This window comes from Ptychodera flava, chromosome 9 (genome assembly GCF_041260155.1).
Source record: "Ptychodera flava strain L36383 chromosome 9, AS_Pfla_20210202, whole genome shotgun sequence".
NCBI lineage: Eukaryota > Metazoa > Hemichordata > Enteropneusta > Ptychoderidae > Ptychodera > Ptychodera flava.
In genome coordinates, this window is record NC_091936.1 from 41,131,137 (window position 1) to 41,158,965 (window position 27,829).

General features: G+C 38.1%; 2 protein-coding genes across 4 annotated transcripts; both read right to left on the minus strand.

Annotated features, from left to right (window-relative positions):
- Positions 1-326: 326 nt before the first annotated feature.
- LOC139141009 (uncharacterized) lies at positions 327-3,801 on the minus strand. 2 transcript variants are annotated; one of them, XM_070710560.1, is made up of 3 exons: positions 2,947-3,018; positions 1,182-1,344; positions 327-742 (listed from the first exon to the last, which is right to left on the minus strand). In XM_070710560.1, exons 1-3 carry the CDS (start codon positions 3,001-3,003, stop codon positions 513-515), a joined length of 450 nt encoding a protein of 149 aa, XP_070566661.1. In that variant the 5' UTR covers positions 3,004-3,018; the 3' UTR covers positions 327-512. The 2 variants fall into 2 exon arrangements, 1 of the variants encoding a protein (XP_070566661.1); XR_011554115.1 differs by lacking the exon at positions 2,947-3,018 and adding an exon at positions 3,682-3,801 and having other exon boundaries at positions 553-742.
- A 1,220-nt stretch (positions 3,802-5,021) lies between these two features.
- On the minus strand, positions 5,022-27,829 carry LOC139141008 (sucrase-isomaltase, intestinal-like). Of its 2 annotated transcripts, none has more exons than XM_070710559.1 (21): positions 27,272-27,829; positions 26,553-26,698; positions 23,780-23,948; positions 22,891-22,987; positions 22,384-22,499; positions 21,930-22,055; positions 20,866-20,997; positions 20,066-20,176; positions 19,491-19,604; positions 19,118-19,205; positions 17,926-18,043; positions 17,179-17,315; positions 16,790-16,824; positions 16,361-16,477; positions 14,509-14,657; positions 14,105-14,189; positions 13,108-13,164; positions 12,542-12,672; positions 12,202-12,296; positions 11,650-11,699; positions 5,022-5,158 (listed from the first exon to the last, which is right to left on the minus strand). In XM_070710559.1, the coding sequence occupies exons 1-21, from the start codon at positions 27,692-27,694 to the stop codon at positions 5,129-5,131; spliced, it is 2,526 nt and encodes an 841-aa protein (XP_070566660.1). In that variant the 5' UTR covers positions 27,695-27,829; the 3' UTR covers positions 5,022-5,128. The 2 variants fall into 2 exon arrangements, with proteins under 2 accessions (XP_070566660.1, XP_070566659.1); XM_070710558.1 differs by lacking the exon at positions 5,022-5,158 and adding an exon at positions 11,291-11,394.

The window sequence follows — 27,829 nt, forward strand, 5'->3', positions numbered from 1 at the left end:
TACTCCCCGAAATGTTGTACAGTGCTAACTATGGAGGTTGCTTAATGAGGATAATACTTGGCTTTAATTGGTTTCAGTTAGTTTAATAACTCCTTATTTTGGGCCAACTGCCAAAACTGGGATTCACCACACACAGACAAGTTGAATAAGAAAATGTGTTTTTATTCGAGACAAATTGAAAAAAGGACAGTTTTTGCTCTTCTCACGAGTACATTCATATACTCTGTCATTCACGTTCATTCAATCTTATTTTGTACACACATAAATGTCCAAGTTTAGTTTGTTTGAGGAAGTATAATACTTTTCTATTGAGTATTGTTATCGACTGAAAGTTTCGTGTCCTATATGTACAGATCTAGAACAATTGACTATTTGTCTTCAATTTGAATCGCTTTTCTCTTCCAAACTATCAACCTATGAATGAAAGATGTTGCCGGTGAACAACTGCGAACTCTGCCCGACCAATCTTGAAGTGTGTTACAGGGACAATGAAACTGCTGTATGCTGAAAGATCATTCATCCATATTCGAAATGTCGACGTGTATCAGATACTCGCCATCCACGTTTCTCCACACGACGACATCTTTGCCCGTGACCGTAATCGATCCATCTTTGCTCACCGACTTAATGGTTTCCCAAATGGTTACGAACTCATCTCCAGGCTTTCCAAACACTTCTTGAACAGTAGAGTCCGAAGTATAGTCCTCTGGCAATAAACCTTCTTCAAATGCCTTAGCAATCTCTGAAATCAAGCATGTTTTCAGTTAGATTAACGTCCAATACATTGAAAACCGAGGATTTTTTTTTCTATTCACCAACGATAGAAAGTATCCACTTTTCATTGCAAAGGTTTGGGCTGGTATGTGAACCACGTCTTCATAAACAGCCTACGGTCTTTGTTTCTCTTGAAGGGCAACTGAGGACACGACACAAAAATTGAACATCCGCATGACTTGTGCAGATATATATATATATATATATATATATATATATATATATATATATATATATATATATATATATATATATATTGATTATGTATGCTTTATCATGTTGTGTGGGCATTGGCTTTTTACTCCATTGTGTTTCTTCAAGTATAGTATTTCTCGTTGGTGTCAACCATACTGTTAATCCTTATTAATTACTCTTTCAAAAATCAAATCTAATTATTTTATACCTACCTTCTCTACCGTTCAGCGGTTTTTGTCCGGGATTCAACATTTTCGCATCAGTGGTATACATCTGCGCCAGACCTTTTTTGTCTCCTGCATTCATCAAGTCTACGTACTTCTGCTCTCTCTCTTTCATGATTGCCCGCAAATCCGGAGTTGTCGCCATAGTCGCCTGTATATGATTAACGGATAGCAAAAAATGAAATGCTTGATTCACAACCAAATACTTATATATCCACTACATTGTACTTCTGTCCATTCTGTAACAAGTTTCGCGTTAAACTCTGTTTGACTTAACTGTACGATTGTACCGAATTGACCACATAGTATGTTAAAAGCTGTTTGAAGGTATGACCTGCTATTGCGATAAGCCTCCAGCGTTTGTGTTCGGTAGCACAAATTAATGAAGAGTGTTAGGGAGGGCAAATGACAGACATGGATTGTTTTCTTAATTGGAATACTATACAGAGATAGCGAGGGTAAAGAGATAGGCACACAAACGACACAGGTAAGGCTTGTATAAGACAAAAATGTTTAGTAGATGAGATATCATTGATAATATTGCTTGCAATATCCTGCGCCAAATCCGGTCTATTCTTTGCTGAGGAAACAATTGGCAACACACAACTAACTAGATCAAAGTGTCTTCAATTTGTTGGTGGTATAATCTTCTTTAGTATTTTCAGTTCAAAGAAGATATCCACAGATGTTATAGTTTATAATAAGTGGTAAACATTGGAACATAGGGGATTTGTCAGGAGTTTTTAAATGTGTTCATGGGTACCCCTGTCTTTTGTCCTTTTTTTTTGCTTAGCGACACTCTCTACACGGAACACTCAAAATGTATCAAACGGTTCTGCTTTAGAATCTATAGCTTGATGCCAAAAATGTATAAATAGCCATATCTACAAACCCGTGTCTCTGATTTCCGCTGAACATGTTAAAACTAGACGTAAAACTCTGAACAGTAAACAAAGACCTTAATTTATTCCGGATATTTTTGTAGTCAGTATCACTTAAACAATGGCGGATAGCTAAGTTGTTGAGCCATTGTGTTGAACGCACGTTTGCTTTTGATTGCCATTACACTTAAAACTACAAACCTTTTTGAGCAAAAGCTAGAAATGCAAATTTTATCAGAAGTTATGTATTAATCGAAATGTTGCATAAGGCGGAATAACAATTGATGGGGACTTCGACCAAGACTAACCGAATGAATAAATTTTGAATTGCTGATGAAAGCATAAACAAGGGTGTGGCCTAATTCTTGCGCCTCTGTCCAAACCGGTAAATATAATACGTCAAGAGAATCAGTATTGGAAACATTGATGACCCCGTGGCAGATGATGAAACCCCATCCAAATGACATTTCCGGAGTAAATTCTGAGCACTTTGTTCAAATTTTGGTTCTTGTTTGCTACTCACTGTTATGGCATGGTAGTCTGCACATACAGTTAAAACCAATTTGTCTGGATTTACATTTATTTTCAGTGATAAAAATGACAGTAATATTGACAAGAATTTCAGCAGAAAAAGTGTTTTACCAAGGCGTCGCTCTTTTCCCTGATCTAGTGTACATCGCACTGTGTCTCGTAAGGGTAAAATTAAATTGTCGTTACTTTCCGCTTTCGATTGCATTGATTACGGTATCGTTATCACTGTCATTGTACATTTTCAAATAATGTAACGTCACACGTATTTGCTTGTTCCCTTTCTAAGCAGATTCCCACCATTTTCACTCAATTGAATGTTCCGGATTACTATCGTGACTCACATTTACACAGAACTTTAGATTTTCACATGGATGCAGTTTCATGCAGAAAAACTGCATTTTTGAAAGTACTGTCCTTCTCGCCAAAACAAGCCAGAATGTAGATGACACTGGCGTCTGTTCCCGCTGCTCGTTGCTAAGGCAGGGCGAGAAGCAAAGAGAACTACAAATGCCGTGCTCCAGGACACAATATCACAGCTAAGTCAAGTGTAAAGCTCTGTGATAGTGAGAAGGTACTCTCACAACTACGCAGTGACGCCGTCTGAAATATATTGTCCAATATGTTTGTATTTTTGATGTATTTTGCGATCTATCAACAATATTGCTATCGAACAGAGCAAAGTTGACGTTAAAAAATAAATAGTCTTTACTTCACATTCAGAGGCTTACCCGGGCAAAAGCCAAACAGGAAATAATTTTGTCCACTCTTCTGGCGCAAGTTATGAGTAAAATCCCTGACGGACATGCCAACGCAAATTGCGGATGAGACAGATAATTCTTGCATTCATACAGCATTGAAATAACTTAAAAGAACAAACACGTGCGCAGAATCATCTCTGCTACTTCCCGGGATCGAAGTGTAGGTTTACATGAATATTATGAAAATCAGGTAACCTACAAAGTCTGTCTTGTGTGAAAAAAATCAGGCCCCTTTACAACTTTTACTGGCCCACCCAAGTCATAACAACTAATAGTTCCATAACTTTCAAATATATGAAATGTTGACACAGTACTCACCTTGTTTATTCAGCAATTGCCCTGAGCAGACTGACAGACAAGTCTCATTCACAGTCCTAGGCACCACAATCGATTGAGTGAAGGGCGCCATCGTAGTCAGCTATAAAAATTACAATACTGCAAACACATCTATTCTTACAGGAACAATTGAATTTTTGTATGCTTCAGGGACAGTGGAACTATTGTATTCCAAAGAACAACGTTACAGCTGTATTAAAAGTTTATTTATCTCAATTTCAATTGTCGACTTCCGGTAGATATTCACCCTACATTTCCGGACAACAAAACCTTTATTAAATCTTTATTTAAACCCGATAACTCCATAGGTGAAACACCTTTTTTCATTGAGGTCGAATAGACAAAAGTAAATCATATTACAGCACCAACTTGAAAACACAAAAAACACGAAAGTACAAATATAAAAAAAAACTACGAAGATGAATCAGACAAGTAAATAGAATACAGAAAGTTGTTACAAGATTTCTTAAAACTAGTCAGTGACTCGGAGTCCCTGATTGATTTGGGGAGATTGTTATATTCATCCACACCCGCAACAGACAAGGTGTTTTGATAAAGAAGTGTACGTGCTTTGGATACTTTAAGGAGGTTCTGGTTGGAAGAACGAAGTGATCTGGAAGGGACATAATTATTGAACATACTGGTTATACAGAATTTGGGCCATACGGTTAAAACGGAGTTCCAAGTGAATCGGTAACCAATGAAGTTGAGTATACATTTGAAAAGTGGAAAGAGGCGGAACAGTGTCAAGAATAAGTCTCATTGCACGCCTCTGTAGACGCTCTAATGCATAGATATTGCTATTGGAAGTAAAGCTCCAAACATTGGAACAGTAATTGATGTGTGGTGAGATGAAACAGTAATATAGCTTGCGTGAGTGGAGGGGAAGACATTTTTTGATTTTTGCTTAGTATCATCGCATCATATTTGATTTGCCCTTTGAAGGCGCTCTAGTGGTTACCAACTCGTTTCCATTCGTCCCAAACACCTCTTCGATATCAGTCCCGCAAGTAGGATTATCTGCCAATACACCGTTTTCAAGGGCATTAATTATCTCTGCAACAAACCGTGTTTTCTATTAGATAAACGTACAATATTTTATCATCAAACACAACAGAAACAAAACAAAATAAAACATATATGTTTTATACACAGGTGATAAATAAAGTGCCAACTTTTCATTTCAAGGGTTTAGCTTGCATGGTGTCTTTCACAACCACTTTCCATTTGGGTGCACGGTGAACAGCTGCGCGATACCTTAAGGGTCTCCCGAGTTGTCGAAATCTTTGAACTTCAGCACACTCTCAGTGAAGACTGCCCGAAAATTATCCGTTGTCGTCATCGCAATCTGGTAAATGTTGGGTCATTTGCTTCTCAGTCTTGCATCAAGTTTTGCACCGTAGCCTCTGATTTTTTGTTTTGAAGTGGATTAGTTTGGAGCAACGGTTGTAACCAAAACCTATCATGTATATGTAAGTAAGAACACAACATAACCAATCATATATTATCTTGTTTACACTTTGCTATAAACTTGCAGGACGTAGCCAATTTTTCTTGTTTTGCAGGTGCGACCTTTTTGTGGTCAAGAAATGTTGTCCAAAATTAATATTATGTGGAAATGCAGGTAGGCCAAAAAGGCTAAAATCTGATTATTTCTCACTGTCTCCCTGTAATTACTGGCATTCAGGTATAAGGCCAAGCTATAGTGTGAAGACTGTGTGAATATGCTGAGTTTGACTTTCGCAGAGTGTTTAACATTTTAACAATAATGTTCAAACATGGACGATATACATTTGCATAAGAATTGTTCCTGCAACAGGGCGTTGGTCAACGTTCGCAAAAGAATTCCTAGTGGTCAGGTCGATGCGGAGAGCTATTTACGGTGTAATAAACTTTTTGTATGAAAAAAGGGAACATTTAACCCCTCCCTCACTAGGTCTGCAGAAGGTAACGTCTTTTGGTGGTAATTTACTCCGGTTTTCTTTTACTTTTCTTTTGCTGCTTAACCAACAAAGAAATATAGGTGTCGTTGGTTCAATTGTATAACACTTATAACTATAATTGTTGTACACCTGCGTCTGTAACCTATGGAGTTTCGTCGTACAGTAAGTTTCAGTATCACAGGACGCGGAGTCCAATAACTTTGACGCAGAGTACAATAACTTTAGGTGTTATTGGACGCAATTTGGCCTTTGGCCTCAAAAGACCTTTACATCAACTCGGGGAAGAAGGGGAGATGATTTTAAATTTTAACAAAAATATACTTTTAAGGCCAAAAAAAGGAGAAATGTTTCTGGTCAGCGCGCGCGTCACTTGAACAACAGAGCGTCACCCTTTTTTTTCCTGTTTGTGGCCGGCGGTCCTGGCTGACACCAAACCAAAATGGCTGAAGAGAAAGAGAAAATTCTTTGGGGGGCATGATCAGTGACTTCATGAACACTATTTATGTGACTATATTGATAAAAATATAAAACTGACCCTCCTCCCTCCCTTGAGGGAAAAAAAATAAAAATAAAAAAAATAAAATGCGCGTCGCCGCACCATTTTTTAAAGAAAGACCTGACCAGAAACATTTCTTTTTTTTTTGCCTAAACATTCAGTACTTCACGTTCTTGAGAGTGGTGAATCCAAAACCTGTGAATTTGAGTGAAACTATGCTGCTGACCTACAATTTCTACCCCGTGCCACTGCGCTGCGCGGGTTGTTCTGTCACACCTTGACGATTACGCGTATGCCAACGAGTGAAAAAAATTGGCGAATACGTTGGACCATGGAGGTAGCTACCTCCATGGTTGGACGTACATCGAATACGTTATGAGTAAGTTTTGTATGAGTTATAAGAGCACGCTGAACCACGCTGGTATACGTCGTAGTACGACAAGGTTGTCGAAAAATTTTGTGCATGCACAAAACTTTCGACGTATGCCAATGTACGGCTCATACGTTCCGCATGTGCGGGCCATAAGTTGTAGGCGGGTTATACGCTCGTTGATACACGTTCAAACACGTTACTTATAAGTTAGGCCTACTCATAAGTCGAAATGCGTCGAGATAAATGTCTAGCGTTCCCAAATATTATTTTTAAACTATGTGTTTGTTATTATAAATGATTTTATTTGTTTTAAATTCACCGACTTGAACCAAGTCTAGGTGGACTTGAACACATTGTGAGTTTGTCAGAGGGGGCTCAAGAAAGAACTTATTTAGGAGGCATCATGGACCAGTGGTTAGAGCAGTGGACTCACGATCAAAGGATGGCGAGTTCGAGCCCGACATGGCAGTGGTGTTGTTTCCTTGAGCAAGGCACTTTATTCCTCATTGCTTCTCCCCACCCAGGAGTGATGGGTACCTGGTAGGACAGTGGTTGTAATGTGTGCGTTTAGCTCTGCTGCGCTTATTGGCTGCACATGTGAGCTGTTGTTTGCTCCCCAGGGAGTTGAGTGGTATCATATTAGGTCTAGTGACCAGGGATAATAATAATTGTAAAAGCGCCTTTATCACATGTACTTGTGGACACAGGGACGCGTTATATTCCCAGCTGTGTCATGCGCACGCTGCAACCTCTTGCGAATTTGGGTACTATGAATAGTTGTACACACACTCCTACTCATAAGAAATCCAAGGGTGGACACCGAACTAGACCGTTTGGGAAAATCTACATTGAAACGGGTTATATGCCAACAAAACCAATAGTTATGGCCATTTCTTACGTCAAATAAATAATTTTTCCGGTAACATTACCAAATAGTGCGTTTGTCATTTGAAACGGAGTGTAATTTCGCTGCTTGAACGAAGGGAAAACTGCTCTGTATGCAAATTACAGGTCGCGATGTCGCAATAGATTTCTCGAGTGCTGATTGGCTATGAAGTGCCGGCTTTCCTATGACGTAAGTATGTGCAAATACAAACATTGCAAACGACGTCCCAGTGTTTCAACCCGGAAGTGTGGATCTCGCACAGTTTTCGACTGTTTCATGGCATTAAAGTAAGACATATGCGTACAACTAATTAAACCTAGTGCCTGTCTAACATTATGCGAAGTGTGGAATATCTTTTGGGTCATTTTTTTCATATTTCAGTGATTTTTACTAAGGTTCGAGCGCGAGTCGTACGTGGTAACGTACAGACCGTACGCGTTCCGATGAACCACGCGCCACCTGTCCAATGACAGTTTCCGTTTGAAATGATTGACGTACAGAGCAGTTTTCTTTCAGGTGTCCGGTTTGTGTCCACCCTTGGTGTTTTATATAAGAACAGTGGCAAAGCACTTAATCTTGAAAATACTATTTTTACAATCAGACGGAAATATAAATATTCATTAATAATTGATATGTTATTGTGAACAAGCAAACACGGAAAACAAATGTAAAAGATCGAGTCATAATGTTCGAAAATGGGTACTCAAAGTACCAACATTCGTCATTCGAAAGATAACGCGTCCCTGTGCTTGTGGATATGTGCGCTATATAAGAACCCAATATTATATTATTATTATTATTATTATTATTATTATTTTGCGGAATCTCCCGCTCCCACTCCTACAGAGGTGTTTGTGAAAGCAGCATTACAAACCTTTGTAACAATCAGAGCATGAATTTCTTTATGAACTGTGAATATAAGTATTCAGAGACAGAGGACAATTTTACAAAGGCACAATCCCTCAACCCTTGAACACGTTGACTGAATTTGACAAGGTATACTGAACGATAACTCTGACATGTTGTTCAATGGTGAGTATCAACTCTAATCGTCACATAACATGTACATCAATTTGCTATCATTTGTGATTTTAGAGAGCCTCGAGGTCATTTCGTTAAAACAAATATAGTATATATAGCATATCGATTTCTGCACAATGATACACTACTTTATCAAGTTTAGCAATAATCTTTGGAACTCACATTATAACCACAAAAGTGTCAAGGTTGAAATGCGATCAAATAATCCAGTCACAATCACTTCATTCACTATTGTAAATATGCAACAGTATGCACTCCAGCGGACCGTTCGTTTGGGGGTTGGGCTGCATCAAAACGCCTTCACACATGGCCGAGTACTCGACTCTCTCTACTTCCTTGAGGGGACAGCAGTTTCTGATGCTTACACATCCCTTGGAGTAAAAAATATGTTTTAATCACGTGACGTATCTTTCACATTTTAATCTAAAGTTCAACGGCTACATGTAGGAAAAATCAAACTCGGGTACTACTTTCCTTAAGGACTATCTTCGTGGGTAACCATAGTTATTCAGCTTTTGGTGTATGAAAACTTTCTACTGTATTTCATGTTCGAAAATCAAAAATTAATATATTTTTCTTCATTACGTTAACACAGAGTTGGCGGCTAGTTTGAATTAAAACTATCGGTAATATTAGAGTGGTCAGAACTCAATTTTTCTGGTCTTTGAACCAGAAAACACACGGTGACCCCAGCTTTTTATTCTTGATTTTGAAAGAGTATGGTTGAAATATTGCTTGAGAAAAGCTTGAACGAAAATCTAAGCCTTTCATTGAAGCCAATGCAACCTTAAATTTACCTGCCTCTGGAGTTGTAGTTTGAATTGAAAATATCGGCAAATCTTTGGCAATTTGCAGTTTCTCTAGCACAAAAATATGCACGGTGACCCCAAAATTTTATACTTGATATTCAAAGAGTATGGTTCAAATATTGCTTGAGCAATAGTTGAAGTCTTTCTTTGAGACGCATGCTACCTTAAAGTTTGATAGAGGCGCATACTACCTTAATGTTTACCTGCCTCTGGAGCTGTAGTTTGAATATCAAATATCGGCAAATCTTCGGCAATATGTACTTTCTCTAGCAAAAAATTTTGCACGGTGACATCCAATGTTTTTTCTTGATTTTCAAAGAGTATGGTTGATATATTTATTGAGAAAGGCTTGAGCAAAAGTTGAAGTATTTCTTTGAGACTCATGCTGCCTTAAAGTTTACCTGCCTCTGGAGGTTTTATACCCCATAATTGACCTGCTGGGCGGCTCTATGTTAAGAAAAGATCAATTACATGCTTGAGTTACAGCTTGAACTTAAAAACGAGTTCAATTATGTGAATGTCAAGAGAAAAACGGCAGAACTTGGCCGATTTTGGAAACTTTTGACCACTCAAGCGGACCGTTTTTGGGGGTCGGGCTGCCTCAAAACGCCCCCACACGGCCGAGTACTTGATTCTACTTCCTTTAAGGGACAGCATTTTCTGAAGCTATCTGCTCACCTGACTTTACACATCCCGAGGAGTAAAAATAAATATTAGTATTTGAATCATATTCAATGAGTTAAAAAAACTGGTTTTATCACGTATCTTTCACATCTTAATCTAAAGTTCAACGGCTACATGTAGGAAAAATCAAATTAAAGTATTACTTTCATTACGGACTATCTCCGTGGGTAACCAAAGATATAAGGCCTTACAGTGAACTAATCTTTCAATTTTAAAGCTCTTGCTGTATAAACATCTTTCTACCTTCTTTCATGTTGGAAAATCAAAAATCAATACATTTTTCTTCATAAAGATAAGACAGAGTTGGCGGCTAGTTTGAATTGAAACTATCGGTAAACTGACAGTGGTCAGAAATTCAGTCTTTCTGGTTTTTGAACTTCGGGAGAAATTATCGATCGGAGACTTTGAAATCGGATGTTGGCCTAGTTTGAAAAGTTGAACGTGTGAGAAACTTTGTTTATCTGAACCCAGTAGTACGGATTCTATTGCAGCAACTGCGACCACCGTGGAGCCTACACCAAAGCATGAATTTCTCCGCTTGTATTATCGGACTCCAAATTCTTGTAGGGGATTGTTCCTTAATTAATCTATAGACCCTTGGGCATCTGCTCAAATCTATCCGTCATATGTACGTCACCACGACTTGAACTGATTGTACAATTTTGAGGTGTGACTCCAGTATACGTTGAAGTTAAAAGTGACCCGGTGTGACAGTGAGGTAAGTCCGCAAGATATGAGTTAGAAAGGCGCTAAATGACAGTAGATAGTCTTGAAAAAACTATAAATTTTCTGCCGTTATGATTGATTTTGATGTGATTTGCATCTTAGCAATTTTTCAGTACATGTACATTGAGGAGCGGTAAGTGAATGGAATGCTCGAGGTCACGTGACCACCGCTACTTATCTCTGCTCTTCATAACTTTGCTTAGGGTTTGCCTCAGCTAGATGTAATCTTACGGTTTCGTTTTTAACGCTCAGCTTGGAATGTTCACCACCAATAAAACACATGGATTAGTTATTACATTTACAAAAGACGTTTGCTTGCTTTTTTGTAAGTTTTGGTGTAAAGTCCGGCAAAATGTTATGTTTGCGACTAAGGGAGCGTTCAGTTTATACTGCCGGGGGGGGGGGGGGCAAAATCTTGTCGCCGGTGTTCAAAAAAATATAGACCCCCCTGCATTTTTTGTGAAAAAAAGATGACCCCCCTTTGTCAGACAAAAAAAATTGATGACCCCCCCCTGAAAAATGACCAAAACCCATGTGTCAAATTTACCCGCATGGTTTGGATTTGAACTCCGGTACGCGGCACACTTTATTCGTGTAGCAGAGATGCCAGTGCACAAACTTCTCAACCACATCCATTGAAACGTCTGTTAATTAGGATGACTGTAAGGCAATTTGTAACTTCATTTCCATAGACCGTCTTGATAGCCAAGGTACTCGACATTTATAGAAACACCGCTCTGGTATTATGAAATGAAAAGATTTTCGTTGAAGTTTCACATTCTTAATTTCCTGAAGAGTCATCAGATTTTTAGAGAGCTCGCTAAGTAATGGACATAATATTGAATTATAAGATTCAATGCAAAATATTACGATAGCTGCATGCCATCTGGGAGGCAGGTGTTCTGAAAATCTACACAGTTTTGACATATCCCTCAACAGCACTATAAATTTGGAAGTTTACAATAGATAATAATTACGACCAGAAGACTCACCTTTGTTGCGGAGAAAGACAGCATAGAGTATAATCCCTTTTCGATAGTTCCTGTAAAGAGATTATGAGAATTGGAATATGGGTGAAATAAATGTGCTAGTTATCTAGACTGCCAATTGATATTTTAAGGTAGTTCGCGCCTCGAAAATGAAGGACTTAACTTTTGCTCAAACTTTCCTCAAGTAAACTTTCAACCGCTAACGTTCAAAATTAAGAATAAAAATCGAGTGTCACACTGCACATTTTTGGCACTAGAGAAACAAATTACCTAACATTAGTAGATATTCAAAATTCAACACGACCACCTTTCCTGTGTTATCTCTATGAGGAAAATTACCGATTTTCACAAAACTAAGCCAGTGAAAAAAACACTCCATGTACTTCAAAATTAGTTCCTACAAATGGTGGGTCAAAAGAATGTAAAAGTTTGAGAGTCCGAATATCTGTCCCCGAACAGCATTTTACTTCAATTAATAGTTGCCATGAGGATATTGATCAATACTTTAAAGGCAAAACGAAAAAGCAGTGTAAGTATATGCTGGCAAACAATTACCTCTTGATTCGCCATCATCCCAGAACATGTCCCCGTGAGCGCTGTTCTCTGGTCCACTTCCGAGTGCGACGATCAATCCAAACGGATTCTGTCGACTGAATGAGACGAGATACTGAGAAATGTGGTTAAAGACGCTATCACTGTATTAACTTTGCTAAACTTTTCAAGTCGTCTCCATCTCTTATTACAGATCGTTTCTTTCAAACAGCAGATTCAATGTCATGCGAATCGATAACAGGAAGCGATATAGGTGTTAGATCCTCTTACCGACCTCCGTTCACGACACCCGTCTCATACGTCAATTATCATATTTATAGGTACTTTTCATTTTATTGCTTACCTCGTTGTCGTGGTTGTATTTGGTTGTTGAGTCGGAATGACGTAACCACCTCGTACGTGGACAGGTATGAAGTCAATGGGCGCGTCCAGTGTCACAGTTGTTCCACGGTTCTCTGCTGGGATCTCTTCGCCCTGTCAGAGATGCAAGTAATTGGCATGTATTAAAACATCGAAATCATATCAAATTGTTTTTCATACTGAGCGATATACAGTTCGATGGAAAAAATTGGCGACCCTAGTATTCACAGTCCTTTATGTGCTGTCGACTTACACTATTTTAAGGTTTCAATGTCATGACACAGTTCCTCTACACACGGACTGTCGTCATGATAGCACATCATAGACGTCAATTAATGCATATCAAAAAGTGATTGCTCCAGATGGTTGGTTTATCCCCGTCCATACATCATATAGACTTATTTTCAAAGCACTGTCTGAAAAGCAAGAGGTGACATTTAAACGAACACGAAGTGCTTAAATGATAAAAGTTTTATCATAACGTGCCGGTGAGAGATCAAATATTATTGACACAGCATGGCTAGTATTGAATTCAAACGTTTTACTCACCTCATAGAAATCGTACCAACGGTCATCAGGAAAGTAGCCATCGACTGTCACAGCATCCTGTGTGTGAAGGAAAAACATCGTCATCCAATGTCATATTTTGGCCAACAATTATTTTGTCCATAAATTTCTCTTGGTAAGCATGGTAAGGGTATTTCTGTTGAAGTCTCACTTTTCATTACATGCTGTAATGTTCCACTTTATGACACGCCTGCGTAAGTTTTCAGATTTACACCAAACTTGAAAAAAGATTAAGGATGTTTTGGATTCAGCCAACTACACATACGTAAAGAGCGTTGAGCAACGGCATTCTCTATTCAGTGAACATCTTTCACTGGTGTTATGAAAACAAACATGCTGTTGATGGACTTGTATATCAAAAGTTATAATTTCATATCAAATTTGCATATGAATAGAATGTGAAATTTGCTTCGTAAATTTTAGCTTTTTATTTAACCTGTATATTGTCATTTTGTTGAAAAACATCAGTTTCTGATAAACATTTCTGTTCTATACGCTTGTCGACAGGATCATTTTACAGCTTTCACACAACGGCACTGAGAAATTTATTCAGGTTTATTTATTTCTCATCTCAACATACTCAAAGTTTTTGGATAATGAATGTCTATAAAAATGCGCAAACATTAGAAGTAAGAGAAAGGCATTTCCCAGGCGTATCCTGCGACCTCACAGCTTTGACTTACCTGGAAGCTCGCAGGGCATTTGAAAGCAAGGGCAGGCGTGAATCCGAAACTCTTGGAAATAACTCACTGGTAGGACCGCGATGTGAATGACTTGGCTTACGGACCCATACTCCCCTACCGGGTCTGCACAAGGCAGCATCACCCGGTTTTGTTTGGTTTTTTGGGGGGAGGGGAGGTTTTTGTGTACAGACACTGGCAACAGCGTGTGTCTGTGTAAGTGTGTTTTCCGGTCTGCACATACATACGGACAGACAGACAGACACACATAATGCAGCGCATACAAAAACCACCCTCACCTCGGTCATGACTGGAGTTATCATTAAGCAAGGCCCCCATAGAAACTGTGTATCAACTGACAGACAAGTATCGTCTCCTGGAAACCTGTAAGTTACAACAATCTGAATGTTAAAACGTTAAGCAAGACACTGTAGATATTGAAACCTGCAAGGCATCTGGCCGTTTTATTTGTTACAGTAACTTTTTGGCGGGGTAATGGGCTTACAAACATCAAAAAGCTATACAAAGATTTAATTCTGGGGTTTCTCCTTGTTTGTGCACAAAGCAATCACGGGGCTGCACATATACGTAGTTACCTGAAGTGATGACACGTGATCACATAAAAAATAATAAATGGACGGGAAGAAAACAGATAAGAACAAAAACTAAAACGAAATTGTCAGCTCCTGTGCATACTACTTACTCGTGCAGGAAAGGCCTCACAACAGTCGATCCTCTGGTGTAGGCATGATAGAATAACGTGTACAGGAATGGAAGGATTCTGTAACGATGATTCAACATGTCCCGGATGTTATCGATGACGTCATCACTCCACACTGTCGGGTGCTGACTCTATCGATAGGCAGAGGAACGAAAGCAATTACTTGAGAAAGGTAGAATGCAAATGGGGAAAAGTTCATTGATTCAGAAAATCTCAGAGCCCTACGGTGGTCAACCGTGTGTAAACCTGTGACGACCTTTCACTTCCTTGTTGAGTCTTGAAAATTGAATATCCGCGAATATATTTTGGGTTTAGCAAATTTGTTGCTGAAAAGTTTAACATTAAAATTCGAATATAACAGATAATAAATCTAAACCCGTTCAGCGATTCCCTTTGTTCATCAAAAATTAATGATGATAACTCAGCAAAACCCAAACTAGATGACAGAATAGAAGCCACTTAGACTATGAATTTAGCAATGTTGAGGTAATTTACTATTCTGATCAAAAAAAATTCCATGGTTGCCCTGTTGCCTAAATTTGCTCCCGACTTTGACAGTAATATCTTCCAGCAACGTATTAGAATGCTTAAGGGGAAGTACTACGAATTACGTCAAAATTAGTTGTGGTGTCATTTTCTTGAAACTTTGCACAAATATTCTTGGAAGTTGTGCAAGTGCAAAAATGAAATAAAAAATGGGGGTCACCACGCTTGTTTCCATGGAAACGGACGTTAAAATGGCGTCGTTAGAAATAAATAAAAATGATATAATTCACTTAAACTAAAGAAATCAATTATAAACGCTTAACAAATGAGTTAATTTTAATAAATACCAAGACTTACGATCCATATCTGTCGAAGGTATAGTTTTCATGATGTTTGTGAAGAAATTTTAACATAAGTATCGATTACAAAATGACGATATCGAAATTATATCACTACATAATTTTCGAACTTTCTTCCTGTCGCTTTGAATGGTGTCATTTGACCAAACTTGGCGAATAAAAACTTCTGACATAATACCATTTAGTTTACACTTTTAATAAAAGGGTGTCACCACGCTACTTTTTACAATATCTCTAGGTGAATGGGTAATTTGCGCCATATAAATGGGAGAGAAATGTTAATTTTTCGCTCATATTGAATAAAAACCAGCTTCCTAGGGGTCAAAATATGACAAGGTTATAGGTCACATGTATTTCTAAGACACTGGGTCAAAAAAATTAGGTAAAAGCGCAATTTCAACAATGACAGGTGATGTTAAATATATGTGCTACAAAATAACCCATTTGCGGCAGGCTGGAGTTAAATCTGCGCAGAAACGTTTTAAAGCGTGTGCGCGTCCGAATTCGTCGCCCTTTACCTTAAAACTGTCATTTTCCATGTGCATACTACATTAAAGGTACTAGTTACAACAGCTCTAGCATGTGATAAGATTTTCATTGTTTTTTTCCAGATAACAAGACTCTCTCTTTCTTCTTCTACCCAAAAGATGTTCAAGGATAATATGTAAGCCTGTAAAGACAACGCTTTGCCTTGTGTACAGTATGTGTTATTATTGTTGACAAATGATTTCTGGTCCGGACTGAAATTCAGCCATCGAGAATACAGTCAGACATTGAACACATGCACGCTGTGTTGACATGTTGAGCAAAAGGCATTTCAGGGTGATTTTTAGAGTATATGAAGAAATTTATGTAAAATTTATGCAACAATTCTGTAAAATACATCAAACGTTAGAGCTGATGCGGCTCTAACGGGAAGTTTCCCCAAATTTTAAATTTTTATAAAATATGCCCTTTTTGAAGACTTAGGATTACAAAAAAATACTCACAATCATACCATTGCCGTTATGATTACGTGCATACGGATAGAAGACTCCCAACTGGTGCCACCTCTGACACATTGCTTCCGTGGTGTTGAACCAAAAACCACAGATGTCGGCACCTATCTGTTTTGTGGGCCAAAGCAAATGAGTATCTGTTACGTATACCGCCTCTGATACACCCAAGGTAGCCATGCATGGGATTGTCATCAAGAAAAAGGAATATATAGTTTGGTTAAGTAAACAAATTTCATTTGACTCACGATGCCATACAAACGATAGAACCTGTCTTGCTTGCAGAACAGGAATAATTTTGTAAATGCTCATTTTCAGAATTACTTACAAAATCCGACACATCGACATTTCGACGTTTCATTTAAAAAAAAAATGTTCATCCAAACAGTTGATGAATTATCATTACTGCTTATGGGTACTTACATATGGAAATCCGAAGAGACCATATTCCAGCATTCCTATTAATTTAATCAAAGAGTCGCATGATATTACTTGGTAATGTGAAACTGCAATGTTGTCAGAGTTTCTTAAAAGAGATAAACTCCTAGCGAATTTAAAAGAATGAAATCAGGAAAAATTGCGAAGAGCATAGTAACAAGATACACACACACACACACACACACACACACACACACACACACACACACCTACACACACACCTATACACACACACACACACACACAACACACACACACACACACATAATATATATATATATATATATAATATATATATATATATATATATATATATATATATATATATACACTATATATGAGAGAGAGTTTAAGGGTATTCGTAGATAACCTACCGACAACCGACCAATGGATCTGTTCCCAAAAGCTTTGATTGTCACCCAACCAATGTCCAGCGTAATGACCGCTACCTATGAACTGAGATCGAGTCAGTACCATACTTCGCTTGTCTGGAAAAATCGTTTCCATGGTCCTAAAACGTTAAATGAAAGCAGTCACATATTTCTTATGATTACCCTTTTTGACGTAGGTTATTTAATCTTCTGTATATGAGCTTACATCGCGATTGAGGAAGAAACTAATTGTTCCCATGGCTGACGTGTCCATTTAATACTCGTTTTTTTTACATTTGTCGTTCTAACCTACATCGATGTCCCTTTTGTGTGTTTATCAAACTCAATATGCAGCATGAGTGTGGCATAAGTGTTATAATTTGTTGGGTTCTCATCCTAGGTCTCTTACAGAAACTGATGCGCCGACACTTTTTTCTAAATTTTACTTTCGTTTTTTGTTTTTCGGACTTTTTGAGCTCAAAAGATTAAAGTACCGACGTGAAACCAACATATCATGACGATGTACGATCAAGTGAACGCGATAAAAATGCTGACGCGGCTTGTAGATTGATGTGAGCGAGGATGAGACACAAAACCTTTTCTTTTTCTAACTACTGCGAGTGGAAGTGTCACAGGAATGCGTTGCTTTGGATTGTCTCTTGAATTTGAAGTAAAAAAAATAATACCGAACACACGTTAAGCTTTGAAAAAAGCCATTTTTCATGGTTAAAATCAGCTGGATATACTCACTGATGCGATGCAATGGACATGCTGTGTCCGTACAAGCTGTGCGTGTCATACTGCGTGCCCCAGTGTGCCAAAGAATCCATGCATATCGTTTTGTCATACATGAAGCCACCTAGGATATCTGAAAAGAAAACGACCAAAGGTGAGAAAAGCGCGAGCGTGAATTTCCACGATTGACGCTGTTTTAAGTACATCATAGAGTTTTTTTCTGCAACCGCGCTAGAGGTTTTTGCCAGGAGCTTTGGCACTTTAAAAGCATAATTATGGAAGATTCATAAACATATTGCTGCGTGCTGTGTATTCTGTTACCGTTGGAGTGTTGTATTGTATACACGCAGTTTTACGCGATATATATGCAAATGGCATTCATTCTTATTCGTAAATTCAAGTTATGTGAATGTTGTGAACGATATTTATAGGACGACGATTGAAACTGAGAAAATTGGCTTGACGAATGTGAAATAGTTCAGTGAGTAATCATCAGAATAAGATTACAGATCGACAAGACTTTTCCACCACAAAACAGTGACTTTTGTAAATCATTGTTTTTTGACTTTTTGATCATGTCGATATCAAACACGTTGCAGTCGTTTGTAATACAAAATTGTCAGGAGTAGTTTTCAATATATAAATTGAAACAAAGACTCGATTCATTCAATTTTCAATCTTTTTGCAACGTCGTTACTCAGCAGAATTAAGTTTCCGAAACCGCTCTCAGACCCACAAAAAATCGGGGTTTTTGTTGGTTCGAGGATCGCATTTTCATGGCAAAGACAATAAACAATGTCATTATTTTGAGTTTCAGATGTACGCTAAAATATTGGCATTTTTAATTCGAATGGATGGGAGTTAGCTTAACACTCATCTATCGTAACTCTTGATGTGTTTTCAAGTGCTTTTGTTGTGTTTGTAAAATGTCCTCCCTTGTTCTACTCAGAAAATAATATCGAAAAGTCTTATATTCATCTTGTCAAGTCAGTATGTATGCGTCTGATGTCCGATGTTATTGTTGACAACTGAACTGTTTTCCGAAAAGAATTAATTAGTCGACAGCAACATTCCATATTGTACACTTCGAGGTAATCTTCTTGCATTTCAGTATCCTCTTGGGGGATGAATAAAACAAACCTGTTTCACATATCAAAAATAACGACAATTGTCATCAACGGTAATATAATTATTGACGGCTTCTTACTTGGTAAGTATGGAGGGTAATTCAACGAATTATCCTTGTCACATCCGGTCGATGATCCGGGGACGAAACTTGATGGCTCGTTCATATCCTGTTGAGGCAAAATCGGTCACGGACACGTTTTACATGTTTCAATCTAACTATTTCATCTTGTCTGCACCGAACTGAGAAACTGGACAAAATCTATTCGTAGTGTGATATTTAGAGAGACTATTGACTAAAATAAGAGGGCTTATTAAGATTTTGTAGGCCTATGTAACTATTGAACAGAGCAGCAATATCCGCCCAATGCATTTTTTTTTATATGCATGATTTGAATCTGATTAATTCAACTGAAATCATAATTCTGAATTCTCACGAGACACAGAATACTTACAATCCACAGAGCATCATACGATACGTTTTTATGGAAATCCAAACAATGTTGAGTCCACCACGTCTCACATTCTGGTTTGGTGAAATCAGGATAATGCACAAGACCTGGCCATACCTATCAAACGAGAGAAAAATTACGGATTTGACAAACTTTTTCTTGTTGCTAGTCTACCTATTTAACCCTTTGAGTGCTATAATTTTTCCCGCCAAAATTTTGAAAAAAACTGACTCGGGTATAATTATAAAGCGGACAGAAATTGACTTTGGCGCTCAAAGGGTTAAACACGATATGTCTAAACATGATACGTGTCGGAAGGATGTCTTATCACTCACACGTCACCTTATGATTGATAAGAAGAACTGATTAACTTTCTTTGAAACAAAAGCAAAATATTAATCCATGAAATTTACCGGAGTCGCGAATCTTACTGCAGGCAGTGGCTAGTGCTATCACCCTACGTTTCAAATGAAAGTTTATTTCACACTTTTGTTGACACGCGTCACGTCGAAGTATGTTTATATTTTGAATATGGTTTACGAGTACAAGTTCCAGAACTCGACGTTGTTATACGTTACCTCGCCCTCTAGCGGTGTGACCCCATCTGATTCAGTTATCCAAATGTTCATTTCGTTACCAGTTTCATAGGGAGCATAGCCAACGTTTTCAGTATTACTTATACCGGGATCCTAAACACAATTAAAATAAATAAATAAATAAATAAATAAATAAATAAATAAATAAATAAATAATAACAAACAAACAAACAGACAAACGCACACGCATACATAAATAAATGATCGTGTCTGTGTAGTGGCCTCTTTCTGACAAGGGACTTAGCGCATCTCCTGGCGGATTATGTGACTGACTGGCCTACCAGAGTATATTTTCTTAAGATTGTAAACGTATCTTTCTATAATCGTTACCGTCAAGACACGATGAAATTACCATATAACGGTATACAGTCAGATCACGATGACAAATGACGGGAATATTTTGTTCAAAAGCTACAGGTTCATGGGAATAGAGCGAGCCAACAGTAGCTTGCATGGTGAATAAAATCATTCTTGAATAGTTTACCATTTACATTTAAAGGTATACAGTCACCTGTAATCTAAATATGCCCATATATGGTCAAAGGGGCGTTCCTTGGTATTCAAAATGACCATGTGAGGGCGCTGTTTTTAAAAGCGGCCACCCGCTTAAAATCTGTGATTGGTTAGATTTTCTCTTTTCATAATAACTGTGGCAAAAATTGGAACAGGTGACAGTATACCTTGAAGATGATAGGGGACAATAGAGGGTTATCAGAACTCATGTCGACAACCAGTAAAGGATTATCAGAACTCATGCCGATAACTAGTAAACAATGTCTCACCAGTATGATGATACCATGCTGACCATTTTCATGCAATTCATCGAAAAATTCTCCAAGACCGGACCAGTTCTCCTTGTCGATGGTGAAATCACGATAATTGTCCATGTAGTCAATGTCGGCATACTGCACATCCTGTGTAAACGAAATTGTTATTTTGGCGTAAGTAATGGTGCTGTCAGAACTGTTGGGCCTGCTAACATTTGGCGTAATTTTTACGGTTTTGCCACACCGCATGATGCAGTCCCCCCCCCCCTCCGCCCCACGAACGCCACACCTTTTCTCTTCCCGACGATGTGAATATTCGTTTCAGAAGCAGTGAAGGAGAAAAAAATTATTTTCACCCGGCAGTTTTGAAATTTTGTAATTAGGCATCCTCTATTACACTGGGTTACTCTTACTTCATAAATGTCAACTAGAATTCGTATACTTAAACACCTGGAGAATTAATATTATTTCTGAATATAACATGTCCTGACACATTTAATTTCTCGCTCATTTCCTCGAATTTTGAAGGAAAATATATCTAAAATGAACAATGGTTCTTGACAAGGTTGTTTTGAAAACGTAATGATCGGTCGGACAATATCTTCAACATACTTGTAAAGTAGTGAACAGAACACGACAGACAACATCATTGGAATGGCATGCAATGTTTAACGTTTTCACCTCAATTCAGGTCCAACAGATCCAAACTCGTCATTACAATCATTGATAACAATGGGTTTGGGTCAAACCATAGCGGTGAAAGGGTTCAACGAGCCTGGACGTATATTTATAACAAAACATGGTTTTCACATGGTTTTGATTTGATCGTATTTCGAAAGTTGTGACTTTTTGCGACTCTAAGAGGAGCGTATAAAAGGGGTTCAAATTTGATATCATCGAAGTCGAACTCGCTTTGGGAGAATCAAACCCGTTTTTGCGGCTTATTCAAATCCAGAGAGCCCATAGCAGTATGTGTAGGGCCCTCGGATTGGCACGATGGAGAAAATGATTTGAGAATACGACCGAACCACAAAGAGCTACACGAAAACAAAATGTCAAAAGTCAAAACTCTTCCTTACGTGTGGGATTTCATGTTCCCTCATATCGCTGACTATCTGCTTGACTTCATCCAGACTTTTGTAACCCCAACGGCAGAGCTGAAATCCTAACGCCCAATATGGCGGCATCATAGGGGTACCTGTGAACTAACGATTTATTTTCAGCGTTAAATTGTTTGACATCAAATCGGTCTTGATAACCCACTATTATTGCGGAAAAATCCTGAAAGAAACGACGATTAATGACAAATAATATTATATTCTGTAAAACCGGCCAATGCTTGAATACCGAACTTCTACGCTTATATTCAGGGACAGCGGTATTTTGATTGCAACGTACTCTGGTCCATATACACACCCCAGGGGTATTCATACACCTTTCTAGATTAAACTTGAGTATTGAAAACACGCTACATTCATAAAAATCTTAAACGCTGCTTATTTTGTCGAAAGTATTGTCATTTTATTGGCTTACATCAATCGTGAACTGCTTGACGATGTCTTCAGGTGTCGGACCAAGGAATATGTAGAAATCTAAGATTCCTCCAATTGTGCGGAAGGTTATTCCAGGGGCGGGTTGGAGAATAACATCTGGAAGAAAATCATCATCAACTCTGTGTAATTAGTTATGCTTACTGAAATGAGACCATCGATTGGTTAAGCAAGTGCGAATAGTCAATTGAAGTGGATGTATTCATATTTGCCTCCAGCATGTCCAGAGGTAAGTATCTTAAAATTTAATTAGAGTGAGACAACAATTTCAATTGAAATAGTCGTTAACTGGGGGTCGTCGTAACTGCACCTTTCTGCAACTGCAACTTTCTTGTTTGTTCATTTTATAAATTTAATCAATCGCCGATTAATTAATTCAGCTTACAGAACTGAAATACTAGGTAAGCCCGGCAAATAGTTTGATTTGAACATCATGTGTCGCCGCTATGACCTTTGTAAATTGCTAAAACTAACCCACTTCAAAACCTACCCATTGCATTAGCGTTCATCAGCAACACGGCATGGGAGTTGCTTCCATCTTCAACACACATGTACAATGGTTGAGCTCCATAGAGATTCCACTCATCCTAGGGGTTATGAAAGGGTAAGGAGTTCGTCAGGGGGGGTGGCAAGCGTGACTTTTGACAACGTTTACTAAATATCTCTCATATATATATATATATATATATATATATATATATATATATATTATTTAACTTTAGTCCAGCGATCGTGTATCCCTCGGTGCATATACGCGAAGAATTCACATGTAGAATCATTGAGACCTATATGTGAACAAAATGGATAACAAACCTATTCAGAACCAAAAGACTGTACGTCGGAACCATTTGTTGCTTCTGATATCTGTTTATTGAATCGAGTAAAAATTTATGGCACCAAAGTCCTCTTCTATTATTGGAGACCTACGCAGAACTAAATAAGCTTAGATATATCAAATTGGACCTTTCCCGCAGCTCGCATGTGAGTACGTGACCGTTCGCCATAAACGGCAACAATTGTACTTCTGCGTTTTTTTGTATGCGGCTAGATATCATCAAAAACAGATCTCTCTTTCATCGGGCCCATGAAATTGAGTAAGCGCTGTCTTGTAACTGAATGAATGAAACCTGTGTTGAGTGTTCCAATCGTTGAGATTTTTAAATGTAGCCTAAAAGCTGTTTGACGGAGAGCGTTTTGGAGACAAATTTCTTGTCTTCTCCGAATCGTCGATTATGCGGAGATATCTCTTCGTTCCATCTGCTGAGTACGTGTTTATGCACATTGCTGATGCCACAATACATATTCATTGCACCATATTTAGGACAATCTGAACTAATATGCACCGTGTCCTTTCAAACAAAGGTTAATAAATGTCTTACCACTGGCGCCACGTCACGAGTGAATATAGCCCAGGTCTTCCAATTCAAGTCATGACGATATTGACGATGGTTGTGCTCGCCTAATCCGTACACATTGTTAGATGGTAGTTTTGATGAAATTTGAAGAAACTGGTCAGAAAACGTGAATCCGCCTACTGATGTATCAAAACTGCAAAGCACAATGCACTTAATTAGTTAATGTGTTTGCACCCAGTGTACAATTTTTTCCATCGGGAACCCTTTGAGTGCTGTAATTTTTCCCAGTGCACCAAAATTTCAGCGCAAAATTTTACCTATTTTTATGAATTTTTCTGTACTTTTTTGATAATTTTGGATACAGTTTTTCACCAAGATTTTGGCAAAAATCTGAAAAAAATTGACTGGGGCACATTTTATAAAGGTGACAAAAATTGACTTTGGCGCTCAAAGGGTTAATACACATTTCCCAGACAACCCATGAAGCTATCTGCATACATATACACATCCACTCAGATATGATTGCCTTGCTGAATAAATTATGGACGTTACTTTTTCCCCGATTGAGGAAAAGTTAAGTTTAAAGACAGTGTGATTTATCGATAAGTTAGTTAATTGTAAAGGTGTTACAGACTTGGAGTTTAAGATTGCATCCATGGCGAGAACGCAACGTAGAGTGCACATGGCTACGCGTTCCGTTCGCATAACATTTTGTACAGATTATGTCAAAATTGCAAAATTTAGTTTTCGATGTTAACACCGCCACACCCTCAACATACACACAAACATACACGCACAAAATGATAAAAATTTTATGTTTTTGTGGCTTTCAAAATTAGTCTAACCATGCTCTAGCCGAGGAAAGGCTTAGAATGTTTCGAGAATTCGCAAATCTGTTGTTTTTTGTTGCTGCCAAAATTTCTGGACCACTTAAAATGTTAGATTTCGACAGGAATCAAACCAACCGTTTAATATTTAGTTTGTCCATATCAACATGGAACAAATCTAAAAAGCATGAATGTATGGAGATTAGTATGTGAAAAGGGGATATCACTCTGCTGGCGGTGTCTAAACCAGTTATTGACTAATTACGTCAATCAGTCTCTGAAAGGCATTGTTACAGTAAATAAAAGTAAAGTTCAACCGACTGTTAGTGTAAGGTATGTATTCGGAGCAACCTTTCAAACTTGGAATTGATTTGCTCAAACTGAAAATCCGAGGTCTTGATGATAAATGCCAATTAAAACTATGAAATTTGCTGGAGTGACGTGAAAGGCAAATTATCTTTGGAGGTATAGAAGTGCCTTGGGGACAGATATTCGGACTCTGAAATTTTTACAGTGCTTTCTGGTCTTACGCTTGTGAGGGTTCATCTTAACCCTTTCACCACCATGGTTTCACCCAAACCCATTGTTATCAATGGTGATATTGGACCTGTTTACAGGGAATTTGGGGTGAACAGGTTAAAGCTCTCGGAGTTGACGAAGTTTCCATCGGCTTATTTTTGTGAAAATCGGAAATTTTACTTCTCTGTAGAATTAACACAGGTGTGGCGGCAATTTTGAATTTCCAGTGACGGGAAATTTTTGGTAATTTCTTTCTGTAATACCAAATTTTACCCGATGACCCCATCTATTTTTATTTTTGATTTGGAAAGGGTTGAAAGAGTCTCTAAGCAAACTTTGAGCAAAGGTTTAAGTCTTTCAATTTTCGAGGTGCAACTACTTTAAATGAGACAGCCTCCGCGCACAAAAGTGTACTTAAGTAAAGGTGAAAGGTCAGAGCAGGTGAAGAACTATCTATATTACGGAATCTGATTAATGGTAGGATAGTCATTGTTACATATAACTAATTACTCTGTTATCAGCTGCATTATTAATAAAGTATGTATAGAGACGTTCCGCCGACCAGTTTTTCAAGGACAGGGTACTTACGCTTATCTGACACAGTAACTAAGTAAGGATATAAAATTGCCATGTCACGAAAAAAGGTCTGTTCACCCTTGTTCGTCGGCAATTTATTCCCGCTGCGCAAGTCACGTCAATTCACACATACATACCATGGGCGCGCAAGAGTTGCACAGCTCTGATACGCGTACCTTCGAGACTAAAAGGTCGTAAATCCTTGTCCTTGATTGAAAACGTCATTCAACGTGATAAATCTTCTGGGTTCAAGAAGGAGCAACACGAGTTTTTACGTAAGCTTGAAGGCTTGAAGGCTTGAAGCTTGAAAGGTAAAATTGAACTCGGCTACATATTTACCTGATGACTTACTACAAGTAAAAGTACATTCCATTGAATTAGTGCAATTTTCAAGCATCGGCTTAGAAAATGTGCGACAGTAATGTGTAACTGCCAAAGTGGCACTCGTAAGGGATATATATATATATATATATATATATATATATATATATATATATATATATATATATATATATATATATATATATATATATATATATATATATACAGTAAAACCTGTTTAAACCGAACTTTAAAAGGACTGAGAAAATTGTTCGGTTTGGAGAGGTGTTCGGGTTACAGAGGTCCTTTTACCGTAGAGTTCTATTGGAATGGGACAGGGAAAGGGTTCAGTTTAGACAGGTTTCCAGTTTAGACAGGGTTCGGTTTAGACAGGTTTCACTGTATATATATATATATATATATATATATATATATATATATATATATATATATATATATATATATATATATATATATATATATATATATATATATATATATATATAATTTGATTTGATTTGGAACCGTCTAATTGTTATCATGGTTTATCTTACATCACAGTGCCAGTTGACTTTCGGATGACTTTGAAACTAAACGGCGAATCCGTATGCACGAAGTCGTATAGCGGATTCGGCGCCGGCTGTGTTACTTCTGGCAGGTCGAATGGGACTTCAAATCGTTCTTCGTTCAATGCACTGATCTGAAAAGTGGTGACAAAAACCATTATTATGATGTAATAGGGCTTATTGTCGCAGTGTGCTGTTTTTACAGTGTCAGCAGTTTTTACTGTAATGGTAGGACCTGTTCACTGAAACTGACGTGCATTGTTCTATGATACTGTGTCTTAATCCAGAAATTAAGTCTAAAATATGTGGGTTTTTTTTCTGCCAAAGGGAGTATGCTTTGGGCCTACCAGTAACACTTACTGCTATAATGGGAAGCTCTACAACACCAACGACAATACAGCGATGTGTCAGTTAGCTGTGGAAAGAGTACATGTAAGTTGATATAAACTTAGGGACAGTGCAAAGTAGAGCTTCGTGGGTCAGTAGGCGCAGAAGCATGTGCAGTAAGAGTTCAACATTAAGCTTATGTTACGGCATTCTGACTGAGGTCAAAATGTCAACGATTCAAAAGATCAATAATACCATAGTATTAAACTGTACGATGAATTGTGTTATTAATAACACCATATATATTTCAGTCGCTATTAATCAGAAGATTTACAACCGTTACGGTTATCATAAATTTAAAAAAATACAAATCATACTACCTTAACTCGGAGCCTGGTGTCCGTTTGCATTTCAACCTCGACGACAAGTTTTTCAATAGTTCGACTTTCTTGTCTTGTGTACCGCGTAGGTATGTCGTCTATCAGATCCAGGTTAAGAGACATGCCGAGCGATGTTTTCTTAGACTCGCGGATGACCTCATAACCGTAGACTTCGGGATAGTAACACCACGGGGCTTTGTCGTCGCTCTCCGCCGGCTGCCAACAACAACCGCGGGCCAAGCACTTCTCTTCCGTAACGCCGTCTTCTGGATGGCAATCGTATCTTTCTGCATCGCGGATTGTAGCGGGACATGCCGACTTTACTGTTTCCTCCGGTAAGGTGAAATAAACGATCAACCCTATCGCTACACCTAGTAATACGACGATCACTAAGCTAATTAATATATAGGCTTTGCGATCCATCTCCAGTTAGGAAAGACGAGCGGCCGATCTGGTTACCGTCTGTAGAGCAGAAATGTAGTTAAAAGTCGACGAACGAGAAAACGAAGTAAGCCGTGAGACCAGGTTGTCCGTTTATTAAAACAAGATAGACGCTTT

Coding starts and splice junctions, on each gene's coding strand:
- LOC139141008 (XM_070710558.1), bottom strand. CDS start 27,694: ATGGATCGCAAAGCCTATATATTAATTAGCTTAGTGATCGTCGTATTA. Junction 22,500..22,890: donor GATGAACGCTAATGCAATGG/GTAGGTTTTGAA, acceptor ATTTTCTTCCAG/ATGTTATTCTCCAACCCGCC. Junction 12,297..12,541: donor AATACAACCACGACAACGAG/GTAAGCAATAAA, acceptor CGTCTCATTCAG/TCGACAGAATCCGTTTGGAT.
- LOC139141009 (XM_070710560.1), bottom strand. CDS start 3,003: ATGCAGTTTTTCTGCATGAAACTGCATCCATGTGAAAATCTAAAGTTC. Junction 1,345..2,946: donor ATCTAAAGTTCTGTGTAAAT/GTGAGTCACGAT, acceptor AATCATATACAG/GCGACTATGGCGACAACTCC. Junction 743..1,181: donor ACCGCTGAACGGTAGAGAAG/GTAGGTATAAAA, acceptor GCTTGATTTCAG/AGATTGCTAAGGCATTTGAA.